Source organism: Podarcis pityusensis (genome assembly GCF_964106645.2).
Source record: "Podarcis pityusensis genome assembly, chromosome: 9".
NCBI lineage: Eukaryota > Metazoa > Chordata > Lepidosauria > Squamata > Lacertidae > Podarcis > Podarcis pityusensis.
The window spans coordinates 56,821,891-56,835,091 of NC_138034.1; the positions used below are offsets into that span (position 1 = coordinate 56,821,891).

Below are 13,201 nucleotides of genomic sequence, written 5' to 3' on the forward strand. Positions count from 1 at the left end.
TTAGTGGCAGAAAAAGTATCAGGATTTCAGCAGGATATGACAGGGCATGCACTGAATGGAAACAAAGTGGTATATCTGCACTGAAACATTTGCAGTTTTGAAAGTGGATCGCAGAACTGTACCAATTATGAGCATAAATCATCAGGAATACACAGTAAAACATACATCTGGAAGGGCTTTAAATGTCATTCACTGAAAGAGAAGAGCCCAGATATTGTTTTTACTTCCTACAGGATTAATTCCAGGGGAGCTGGTACAGGTGCATTTGTCTTCCATCCCATGCCATGCGCTCCCCACGTGAAGCTTTGTGATCTCCCCTCAAGCCAAGCTGTTCCACAGTATATTTGGAGTGAGTGGCAGAGTCCTGTGCCAAACCCACTGAACTTAATACAGCCAGCAGCTTGCCTTGGGGGACGACTGCTTTTTCTCTTCCTATGGCAGAATGTTGGGCAAAGGTGGTTGCCAGACAAACATTAATCCATCAGGCTAATGAGCCACAAACAAATCACTTAGGCTCTCTTGGAGCTGTTCCAGGCAGCAATCAAACTGGCAGAGAAGTTTTAATTAATGAACCACTGAACTGACCACTTAACAGAGCTTTACTTTTAAAGGCAGAAAATCACATAAGATGCCAAGCCCTGTTCTTTTACATTTCCCCCTCAACTTTTTAAACAAAATTAAAAACAATAACCACTTCTTCCTTTCAGCTACATGGTGGGTTTGATGGGCAGTCTCCCGGAGAGGCAGATGCTTGAGATCTCCCCAACGCAGAGTTTAATGGGAGCTATCTGGACACTTGCCTGATAATAATTGCACTCTAGCACATACCTCCTTCCTCCCCCAATTATTTTCTCGGCTCTGAGCAAGCTCACCTGCTCCCAGACCCTCCTGCTCCTGCTTTCACTATTTTGAGGAGGAACAATTTGTCATGCTCTGTTCACCGGATCACATAGCCCTCTTTCACACCTGCTGAAAAAGGTATTGTTATAGGTTTGTGTGGATCAGTGTGGATGGCATTCGTGGGTCCCTTAAGGCCTGTGGTTCTGTATTAAAAAAGCTTAGAAGAGGCCACTGAACCAGTCAGACCATTTCCTTTGTCAATGTAATTGTCAGGAGTTCAGCCTACACTCGAGTAGGACCCTGGCAGAGACACATGCCCGACTGGCATGTTCTCTCCTTCCTGGTCAATCGTTCGGGAGCTTCATAAGCTTTCTTCTGCCCGAACATCATAGCGATTGATGCCAACCGAAACCAGCGCACTTAGGAATCCACGGAATTTGTGCAGTTGTGTAACAAAACCCCAGCAACTCAGCACTTTGGTTAATCTACTTTATTTACATATAAACACACATGGAGCACAGCAGCATGGCTCCCTCTCTAGCATCAGACAGCAAAGAGAAAAAGAACAAAGGACAATAGTCCCACTTCACGGAACACAGTAACACAAACATCCTGTCTCCATCACTTCCCACTCTGTGGAGTCAAAACATATACCATCATGTGACAGACAAAAATCCCATGACTGCAGTCATGGATCAGGAATTCCAACAGTAATAGCCTTAGCTGGCCAGATAAGTACTGCCAGTTACATGTCCAAAGAGGTTGCTCTGTTGCCATAACGACAAATGATGACTATGTACTACCTCCGCTGTGGGAAGCAATATGCCCCTGAAGGTCAGTTGCTGGGTGTCACAAATAAAAAAGAACATCCCTGTACTCAGGTCCTGCTTGCAGGCTTCCTACTGCCATCTGGTTGACCACTGTGAGAACAGAACACGGGACTAGATGGGTTTGTGGCTTGATCCAGCAGGATGCTTCTTGCACTCTTATTTAGGAATTGCAGCTTTCGGCATCAGTGCATTGCCATCCCAGTAAATGTGCTGATTATGGGTGGAAGCTTCACCTGTTAAAATTCTACCTGACCTGCAAACTGTTAAAACTATAGGAGCCTGGCCAGGAACATGGTAAACCAAAGGACATATGGAATGGAAGGAAAATACATCCTCATTATCCTTCCTTAATTCAAGTTCAGCAGTACTTTTCCAGGAGTATTTGGGGTAGTCTATTACAGCAAACACACACAAAAATAATATTGTGGCATCCCAAGACTGTGGGTCAGACTACACCTTATGCAAAGTGCATCACTTGGAAACACATGAGGCTTTTAAAAAATAAAATCATTAGGCACAGAGGGCCCTGATTTTCACCAGGACCCCAGAGCACAGGAAGAGGAGATTTGACCCTTCCTTTTCTAGCGTTCCCAATAATTTCCCCTCCTCTCCCCTGCTTTTAACCCTGGAGGAAAGACCCACATTAAGTACCCATTGATCTTCAAAGGCCCAGTCTCTGCTCTCCTTGTAGAAGGGGTAGGTGTTTCAGAAGATGCTAGTCCACCACTCCCATTGTCCCTGATCATTGATCATGCTGGATGGGGTTGATAGAAGTTGGGGGTCCGACAACATCCAGAGGACTACAAATTCCCTGCCTTATAGGGACACTCCCCAAGATCCAAAGTCCTAAAACACTCATGCAAGCTCCTGTTAATTTGGCTAAGATGCTGGTTTTCTTAGCCATCTCAACGAGCGGAATAACAGCCTGATGTTCAGGGGGCAAAAGTTTCCCCTGGCACCAAACTAAATCCCTCCTTGCAACTCATCTGCTTCTCCTGGTGAGCTTGCTTACTCCCTGATCGCAGAAATAGGTCCAGACACATGTTGGGCACATGTGTCCTCTGTCCCTGAGCAAAAGTGGTAACAGATTGTGCGTTAGGAGCAGTGCCTTTGTAACACTGGCAACCTCCTCTGTTCATTAAGTCCCAGTCGCTTTTTTAGTAAAGCCTGTAGCATTTAAATACTGCATTTTTCCTTATTATATCACTCCTGTGCATAATTCTGTCTCCTCAGGGCAGGCGGGTTCCGGATACCATTGTGCACACATATTTTGCAGATTGCAATCAGAATAGAGTTGCAAGATGGAAAATGTCATGTTAGAATCATAGAGTTGAAAGGAACCCTGTTTCAAGTACAAATACCTGCTGGAAAGATAAAGAAAAAGAAGGCACCTTTTATCATATGTGGTGGACATGTAAGGTAATAAAAGCATTCTGGGAAATGATATATAATGAATTGAAAATAATGTTTAAAATAACTTTTATTTTAAAAAAACCCCAGAAACTTTTCTATTAGGAATTGTAAGTACCAATATTCCAAAGGAGCAGAAAATACTTTTTATGTACGCAACGACAGCCGCACAGATGTTATTAGCCCAGAGGTGGAAAGAAGACAATGTCTATCAGAGAAGAATGGCAAACTAAGCTGTTGGGACATGCCAAAATGGCAAAACTGACTGGAAAGCTCAGGAACTAAGAAGACCAAAACTTTAATAAAGAATGGGGGGGGGGGATTGTAACCTATCTGAGAGACCACTATAAGCAGATGAAAACATTAGAAGGATTGCAATAATACTTTGTAACGTAGCAAACACTGTGGACAAAATGAAGTGATATAAAATATGGATTACAGAATAATATGCAGTTGAAAAGGCTGACAATAGGACCCATGGAGGGGAAGGTGGGAAGTTGAGAGATTTGGAGGAATCTCTAAATAAGGATACAGTATGTATTTTGTATTGTTATAATTTTATTCTTGTAAAACCAAATAAAAATTATTTCAAAAAAGTAAGGAAGGAAGGAACCCTGCTGCTTGTACCTATGTCCCTGAGATTAAGAGTCTCATGTGCTTCTGACTGGGCTATCCCATTGTCCAGAAGGAAATGTGTCTTTACCCCTGAGTTAGTGTGCCAGGCTAGGACCCGGGTTCAAAACCCCATTTGGCCACGAAGCTCACTTGGGGGGGGGGCAGTCACCAGCTCTCAGCCTGAACTACCTCACTGGGTTGTGATGAGGATTAGGAGGGGGTTGTGGGGGCTGGGTGTGAAAACCACGTGTGCCCCTTTGAGCGATTTGGTGGGCTTTAAATGTTGTTGTTGTTGTTTAGTCATTTAGTCATGTCCGACTCTTCGTGACCCCATGGACCAGAGCACGCCAGGCACTCCTGTCTTCCACTGCCTCCTGTAGTTTGGTCAAACTCATGCTGGTAGCTTCGAGAACACCGTCCAACCATCTCATCCTCTGTCGTCCCCTTCTCCTTGTGCCCTCAATCTTTCCCAACATCAGGGTCTTCTCCAGGGAGTCTTCTCTTCTCATGAGGTGGCCAAAGTATTGGAGCCTCAGCTTCAGGATCTGTCCTTCCAGTGAGCACTCAGGGCTGATTTCCTTCAGAATGGATAGGTTTGATCTTCTTGCAGTCCATGGAACTCTCAAGAGTCTCCTCCAGCACCATAATTCAAAAGAATCAATTCTTCGGCGATCAGCCTTCTTTATGGTCCAGCTCTCACTTCCATACATACTTTAAATGTAGCCATCAATAAACTAATAAACAAGTGGGCCTTCGGGAGCGGGGGGGTGGGCAGAGGCGGGGAAACGGCCACTTGCTCCCATCACGTCACCCATTCACACGCACACGTGCGCAACCAGGGGAGCGGAAAAAAGCAAGGAGACAAGCGGATCAAAACACTGCTGTGAGTCAAACATTGACAGAAAAGGATGGATGTGTGTGAGAGAGACAGAGAGAGAGAGGTCAGGTGACCGATGTTTTCCTCTCTCCCAAGTCTTTCTGACATTCAATCTGACCAATCCAGTGATCAGCTCGCCTCCCTCCCCCCCCCCCGCCGCTCCGCATCTCTTCTTTCACATGGGTGAACTGAGTTAAGAGGCTGTTTGCTCCTCTTCCCCCGACGCGCAACTCACCTTCACGCAGCCGCCAATGGCGAGAGAGATTCGCCTGCAAAGTTTGCCACTGCCCCCAAAGACCTGCGGAGGAGGTGGAGCATTGGGCGCGGGTAGCAGAGATATATATATAGATATCTGTATATATAAGTCGCTCTCGTAGTACGAGAGAGAGAGGAAGGGTGGGTGGTGTGGAACAACGGGTGGAAGTTTGCACTTATTTATTATTTTTTGTATACCTAGGTGGGTTGTTGTCGTGTTTCTTTTCTTTCTTTTTTTACACTTTTTATTTAAAAACTGTGATTTCCAAGGAAAGCTGAAGTTGCTTTTCTAGAAAATTAAAATTTCCGTGCACTTTACTTGACATTTTCAGCAGGTAAGAGGAGCTGTTTGTCTTGGGGGCTGAATTAATGGATTGTGTTTACTGTTCTGCAATCTGCCTGTGAACTGCTCCCCCCTTTTTAAAAAAACAAAAACAAATAAATTCTCTAGTTTTCTTTAAAAAATAAGTGTTTGATTTCACTCTCTTCCCGCCCCCCCAGACTTTAAACTGCTAAACTGCTAATGGATTGTAAATAACACAGATTGTTTTCTTCAATACCTTGTGGTCTGATGCATATCAACTTTCTCCTGCTGCAGTTTTGAGAATTGTGTGCTGCTATCTTTTTATTGTCTAACGGCTTGTCAATAAACTATATTTGCTTTTTTTTCTTCAGTTAACCCAGAGAGGTAAGCCCGCCTCTTGGTGGCAAGGACAATTGTTCTTCAGAATGGTGGCAACCAGCAGCTTAAACATTAAAAATTCTGCATGTATCTCTGAACTGATACAGCAACGCTTTCAGCCTGCACCCGTGACTGGTGAGTGGGTTAAGATGCTGGTGGTTAATGCCACACTTACTAACTGAATAAAACCCAGGTTCCATTAGGCTGTGATGCAAGATCTGTAATTGTGTTTTGGGGCTTGCATGTATACACACAGAGAGGTTCTTAGGCTACAAGTCTTCTGCAAAAATAATAATAATAATAATTCATGCAGTTTGTTGGTTTATGAACGACCCTAAAATTGAACTTGGTGTCAGCTAGTGTGAACAGCTGGAGGATATAACACTCCCCCCACCCACCCAATTTCAACTTCCAGAAAGATCAAAATGAGATTCACACCGAATTAAAATTGTTTGTGGATGCATCATGGAAAATTATGCAAAATGTGTGTAGCATGTGTGGAATGGATCTCAGACTTCGTTTCAAGAAGCAGCCTTGAGGTTTGGTCATTCAACTGCATGTTAAGCAGCAAATCCCCCCCCCCCCCCCATTTAGCCTGCAAGAACTGAACAGTGTACTATTGTTAGGCCTTTGCAAAACATTGCGCAACACTCTTAGCAACTTTTTGCTGTGTGTGCTGTGCCCAAATTATCACGCCAAACAAAGTAGTTGGAGACAATCACATCTTCATGGGAAAAGCATACTGTTTTCCTGACAGGAACATGGGAAGCTTCCTTATACTGAGGTCATTGGTCCAGCTAGTTCAGTATTATCTACACTGACTGGAGATGTCCTATCTGGAGTTGCTGGGGCTCAAACCTGTGGCCTTCTGTATGCAAAACAGATGTTCTACCACTGAGCTATAGCTTTGTGACAGCTCTGAAGAAAAATTGTATCCACAAAGGACTGGTGGACTTGTTAATTTTGTTTCAATAGGTTGCTTTCAATGCCTTTAGTGATTTTTCTCTCTTAATGCTAGAACTTCGGGTCATCGCATGAATCTGAAACAGACAAGAAGTACATCTCTCCCCCCCCCCCCCCAGGGCATAGTTACACAATGGAATTTGCTAGCACAAGATGTGGGGGTGGTCACCACCAATTTAGATGGCCGTGAAATGGAATTTGATAAATTCATGGAGAATAAGGCTATCTGTGACTACTACAATGATGGTTATATCCCCTGAATAATAGTCACTGGCTGAGGAGCAATACTAGTGACTCATTGTGCTCATGTACTGCTTAGAATAATAAAACTGTAGAGTTGAAAGGGACCCTGAGGATCATTTAGTACAATCCTCTGCAATGCAGGAATCTCAGCTAAAGACAGACAGATGGTCATCCAACCTCTGCTTAAAAACCTCCAAGGAAGGAGAGTCCACCACCTTTCTAAGGAGTCTGTTCCACTGTCAAAGAGCTCTTACCATCAGAAGCTTCTTCCTGGTGTTTAGTCAGAATCTCTTTTCTTGCAATTTGAATTCATTGGTTCAGGTCCTACCCTCCGGAGCAGGAGAAAACAAGCTTGCTCCATCTTCCATGTGACAACCTTTGAGATGTTTGAAGTTGACTATCCTATCTCCTTTCAGTCTCTTCTTTTACAGGCTAAACATACCTAGCTCCTTCAACCAATCTTGGGGTCCAGACCTTGGTGCCCTCCTCTATGCACATTCCAGCTTGTCAATATCCTTCTTAAACTAGAACTAGACACAGTACTCCAGGTGTGGTCTGACCAAGGCAGTATAAAGTGGTACTGTTACTTTCCTTGATTGGGACACCATGCTTCTGTTGATGCATCCTAGAATAGCATTGCCCTTTTTGCTGCTGCATCACACTGTTGACTCATGTTAAGCTTGTGGTCTACTAAGACCCCTCAATCCTTCTCACATGTATTACTGGTAAGCCTGGTGTCCTGAATCTTATATTTGTACATCTGGTTCTTCCTGCATAAGTGCAGAACCTTATATTTCTCCCTGTTGAAATTCATTTTGTTAGTTGGGGCCCAGGTCTTCAATCTGTTAAGGTCATCTTTAATGCCAGTTCTGTCTTCTGCGGCACTTTGGCACCTGCACATTTGATGAGCATCCCCTCATTTCCTTCATCCAAGTCATTTATGAAGACTTTGAACAACAACAGGCCCAGGACAGAACCCTGCGGCACCCCACTTGCCTCTTTTTCCAGAATGATGAGGAACTATTAGTGAGCACTTTGGTCAGTCAACCAGCTACAAATCCACCTTACTCACCCCACATTTTACCAGATTCTCTGCAAGAATTTGCAGAAGACTTTGTCAAAAGCCTTACTGAATTCAAGATACACTATGACCACAGCATTCCCCTGATCCACCCAGCTTGTTTGTAGACTTCCCAAAGCATCTGGTTGTCCACTGTAGGAGACATGTTGCTGTCCTACATGGACCATTGGACTGATCCAGGAGAGTTCACCATATAAACTGTTCTGAACTAACCACAACCAATAGGTGCCATTTTGCAAACCAGCAACATGGATGTTTTCACCAACTATGGTGAAAAATCATACCTTTTTTTTTTTTTTACACCAGCTGGTAGGACTGGTGCTTGGAATGTGTCCTACCAAAAGAAAACTACACAAAATTTTGCAGAGAACCTTTAACCCAAGGACTGGAGAAGTTATTGCTTACCAAAATAATAATGCCATGAAATTCATTTTCTAAGCACTATTTTTATCACTATGCATCCTTATATGAAAGTCAAAATGAATAAGGTTGTGATTTTAGCAGAGCTATCAAACTAATTCAATAGTTTCCAGATGATTAGTATCTGCGTTATATTTGACATCTGCAGGCTAAGCGCTTATTGGAAGTAAAAGAGCTACCACTCAGCCCTTTCTTGCAACTCTACCTGAAATATTTCTAAAAGTTCCATCCCCTTTTAAAACTATCCTGCCACAATCAAAATAGCCCCAAGAAAAACAAGCATGTTTACTGATGAAAACTAAACCTCCTCCTCACCAGCTTAGTGACCGGATAGAGCAACTGAAGCTTGCATCCCTAAATTTGCACATAAATATTAGCAATGTATTGACATATACCTTTTAGCGAAACTGAAGCATTCCTATAGGTGAGAAATAACTTTTCATCCAACTGGACTCAGCAAAACATTAATTCAAATTGATTGCAGCCTTACAGTTTTGCTTGCTATTCTCTTTGCCACATAAAAATATGTGGTAAAATTGTGCCTAACTTTCATCCAATGTTTAATTTAGAGAGGTAAACAAGTTGCTTCGTGTGTGTGTGTGTGTGTGTGTGTGTGTGTGAAGCAATTTGGCTCAACTTCTGACAGCCTGCCCAAATGTAATCTATTAAGAAAAGCATGATTGGGTCACTTGCTTAGGAGTCTTGTATGTCATCTCTGTGTGTTTTTCTACTAACATCCTCTTCTGTTCCTTTTTAGTAAATAATCAAATGTTTGTTAGTGGCAAAAGGGCCATATCCTGATTGCAGTGCACTTCATGACTCTTCTGTTGTAACCACTTTGTCAAGGGAAAGGCAATTTAATAAACTGTTTTTTCTGCATGAAGTCAAAGTGGGGTTGCTTGTTGGCAGCAGATACAGTAGACCTAGCTGCAATTTTACATTAGCTTGGGGGGACAACAAACACACTATATATAATATCTGAAATCTTGGCTTGCTGTAATTATTTGATACTGCAGGTGGTGGCTGACTGGCATCTTGCCTGGTAACTGAGAATCTCTTTCCTCTTCTCCTATCCTTTACAGATTTTGACTACTGGGATTATGTAGTGCCCGAGCCCAACTTTAATGAGATGGTGTTTGAGGAACAGAAATGTCAGAGTCTAGTTAGAATGCTGGAGAGCTGCCTGTCTAAATCAAAACAGACTAAACTGCGTTGCTCTAAGGTTCTAGTCCCTGAGAAGCTAACCAGGAGGATAGCCCAAGACGTCTTGCGTCTCTCTTCCACCGAGCCTTGTGGTTTAAGGGGGTGTGTCATTCACGTCAACTTAGAAACAGGAAATGTGTGTAAAAAGCTGGATAAGATTGTCTATGACCCCACTGTCGTTCCTACTTTTGAACTGACGCTGGTGTTCAAACAGGACTGCTGTTCGTGGCCGAGTTTCAGGGATTTCTTCCCCAGAGCTTGCTTCACTTCCAGCATCAAACGTACTCTGATCCTGAGTCCTGGGTTTCGTCTGATTAAGAAAAAATTGTATTCCTTGATTGAAACAGTTGTTGAAGAATGCTAAAACACACACACACACAAACACCTGTTTTTAACAGTTTAAATAACTGAGCCTGAAACCCTTAGAAATATGATTTTTATTTTATTTTTAAGAAGATTGCGACTTTTGCACAGATGCCCTCTATTTAGGCTAGCTAAACCTCGGTAAAGCTACTTGGTACTGGGTAGAATGAGAAGGAACACAGCTATTGATACTTGAAACATTCCTTGATCAGCACCAGAAAGTCCCAATAGCCAACATGATTGCTGCTTATTGCTAGCCGCTATACTAAATGTTCCCTGTTAACAATTTGGCATTCTTGACTCCCACCTTCCTTTTTTTTCTTAAGAAAAAACCTAAGTTCTCTAAATTCAGCTTCTTTAAGAAGAACTAGGGGAAGTTATCCTTTATAGCCTTCAAAGAACAAAAATAGCCGGCAGTGTGCTTTTGACATAAATACATAAATACAGGAGTTGGGAACCTTTGGGTCTCCGGGTGTTACTGAACTACAAAGGTCACCATCCCTGGACATTGGCCCATAGCTGTCAAGCGTCCCTTATTTGGCAGGACAGTCTCTTATCCCAGCGCCATGTCCCACTGCTGTCCCTTATTGATGAGGCTTCCTTTGGCTGCTGGCTGGGCTTTCTGCCTTTGGCTCGGAAGGGCTCAGAAGTTGAACATACCTGTGCCCGGAAAATCCCTTATTTTGGCTGCTGATCCCTTATTTTCGAGGCTGCTGGTCCCTTATTTTCAAATCTGTAAGATGACAGCTATGCATTGGCCATGCTGGCTGGGGCTGATGGGACTTGTAGTTCAGCAATCACTGTGTTAATAGGAACCATGCTTCCAAATGTTGTTTGTAGCACCAAACACAGAGGTAGAAAGTATTGGAAGGAGGTGGAACTAAAGTCTTCGTGGGGAACCTGTTCTTCAGCTGTTCCTGGGCTACAACGCCCATCATCCCGGGTCATTGGCCATTCTGGTTGAGGCTGATGAAAACTGGAATCCAACGACAACTGATGTGCTACAGATTCCCCATCCTGGAATGAAAAGTTAAGGCTTGGGTGGCAAAGCAACAGTAGCTTCAATTTCATCCTGCTAGTATTTTGTGGGGGACTAACAAAAATTAACATAGTTCTGTCCTTACGGGATCCTCCAGATGGAAGGGTTTGTGTTAAAATAGTTTCCCTAAAGTGTCAGTAACAACTGCACTGTATTTCAATTGAAATGTGGTGTATTTTGAATTCTCTAGAACTCCTGAAGATGGCTTTTGGCACTAAATGCTGCATTTAATTTTTACTGTGTCTCATTGAAGAAGTGCTGGTGGTGTCCATCGATACTCCTGACCTACCTCACATCTATTTCTGAAAAAAGAGGGGGGCGATTGCTCTAGTACACAGTTGCCTTCCATTTTTGGCGTGAAAGAACAACTCGCACAACCACTTCTTGGGCTTCCCTTCAGTGGTGGTGATGTCTAAAACGATTGCTGGTTTTCAAGTGACCACTTGATCATCTGAAAACCACAGCCGGTTGACTTTATTATGGTCCCACAAACGATTCATAGTTGACAGGTTCAGAAGGCTGCTTTACCACAGACTAGGAGGAACACTTTGTTTCTCCTTCAACAGGATATTTTAAAAAGGAGTACCCAATCTGATGTTCACTGTTGTTTCCCTCTTAGAGTTTCTTGGCTTAGCTAAGGGGAAATCTACATGGCCATGGGGGCAAGAGAGGCCAGCTGAAGATTTTATTTTTTATTTTTGCTGACTTGCCACCCATGCGTACTCCAGACATGAGCCATCTATGATCCAAAGAGCAACATATATGTGTGGTTCTTGGTATCCTCGTCTCCATAATCCTTTTGTCAAGGATGTGCCCCTACTTCAGCAGCATTAGGAAAATGTTCCTTATTAATTTTAAGGCTATGAAAGGCTTCTTTCCCTTGAAAGTGCTAGGATGGAGGTCTTTCCTCTTGGTCATGCCAAACCTTCAGCTTTCGTCTCTTGCCGGGGCTTCAGCTATTAAGTTGCCCATTACTGTCCTTTCAGAAACCCAGTAATCACATTGAGGGTGGAGGGGGTGAGGTTTGCCACTCTTTTAGCCCCCATTGAATCAAATTGGCTGCTTGCGTCAAGCAAAGGTATTGCACTGAATGTCTTTTTTTAATGCCTCTTGGCTTTACACTCCTATAGCTCACAGCGCTGAGATTTAAGCGCTGTTCATGCAGATGGGCCATGTTAACATACCAGGATTCGTGGCTTTCTTTGGAAAAAGCACTTCATGAGGGACCAGATCCTACCATACATAAACATTGAGAAATAGGGATATTGAGAAAAGACTGTTGTAGTGGGAATAGTAGGCAGCATTGTCTAATGCCACAGGAATTTTTGTTTCTGCGTCTGTACTAGTTTAGCAGTTTGCTAATATGCAATGAAAAAGGGGTGATCTTGGAAGCTTCTACAGGTCACACTCCTGATTTCCTTCAAATGCTATTATTGGGGGGGGGGACAAACTTCTATGTACTTGGCATATATTTCAGAAAGACTAATAGACCTGGGCAGGGGGGTGGGAGTATTGCAGAGAAAGGGGTGTCTCTGTTGCCTGATAAGTTGCAGAACACTAAATTTTAAATTGCTGACATTGGAATAAAAATTGGCCAATTTCTCTATACCAGCTACTGAACTTCTGTCTTGTTGCTATTAGGACCATTTTAAACTCACAATGCACTTAAAACCGCTGTTAACCTTCTGGTGTTAAATGGCCGCCATTTGTATGGGTGGATGTTGCACTGATGCAGATGCCAGAATTGTTTTGAAGTTGCAAAATGTTTTCGGTTCTTGCACTGCCTTGTTGTTATGGTCTTAGTATTGATCTTAAAGTGTTGGTTCCTATGGAAGGAGATGTAAGTCTGTCTTATGAATAAAGGTATATTTTTAATTCTCAGATCTCGGGTTTTCATTTTTCTTTAGTCTCGAGAAGAATTAAGGTGCCTGGCCTGTCAGTTCAGGAAAAGGCCACCAAAATGAAGAAGGGGATGTAGCGTTGCAAAAAAGTTTTTCTCATAACACTAGAAATTGTGGACATTCAATGAAGCTGAACTTAGGGCAGATGAACTATGGAATTCGCTCCCGCAGAGACAGTGATGGCCACCAACTTGGGTGGGGAGGGTGGGATATAAATAAAATTTATTATTATTATTAAAAAACGATTAGACAAATTTATGGAGGAGAGGACTATCAGTGGCTACTGCCATGAAATTCTACTCAATATTGATCCAGAGTAGATTCCAATGTATAGTTAGCAGAGTAAAAACTTTAACATGTTCCAGGATTCCCCCAAAATAGATAAGAGGCAATTGTATTTCTTCCAGCAGAGCTTTACTGCTACTGAAGGCAAATGAGCATAATGGTCACAAATCCAATACATTCAGGATTGGCACTGT

General features: G+C 42.9%; 1 protein-coding gene and 1 long non-coding RNA gene across 3 annotated transcripts in view; one reads left to right on the top strand and one right to left on the bottom strand.

Moving 5' to 3' along the window:
- Nucleotides 1–4,870, bottom strand: part of LOC308485078 — an 84,591-nt gene extending 79,721 nt beyond the window's left edge. The window contains exon 1 of the long non-coding RNA XR_013990314.1: nt 4,808–4,870. This is a non-coding gene — a long non-coding RNA (uncharacterized lncRNA). The remainder of the gene's footprint in view (nt 1–4,807) is intronic.
- Nucleotides 4,767–12,702, top strand: DDIT4L (DNA damage inducible transcript 4 like). Of its 2 annotated transcripts, none has more exons than XM_081020421.1 (3): nt 4,767–4,881; nt 5,503–5,644; nt 9,299–12,702. In XM_081020421.1, the coding sequence occupies exons 2-3, from the start codon at nt 5,557–5,559 to the stop codon at nt 9,781–9,783; spliced, it is 573 nt and encodes a 190-aa protein (XP_080876547.1). In that variant the 5' UTR covers nt 4,767–4,881; nt 5,503–5,556; the 3' UTR covers nt 9,784–12,702. The 2 variants fall into 2 exon arrangements, with proteins under 2 accessions (XP_080876547.1, XP_080876546.1); XM_081020420.1 differs by lacking the exon at nt 4,767–4,881 and adding an exon at nt 4,940–5,162.
- Nucleotides 12,703–13,201: the final 499 nt, after the last annotated feature.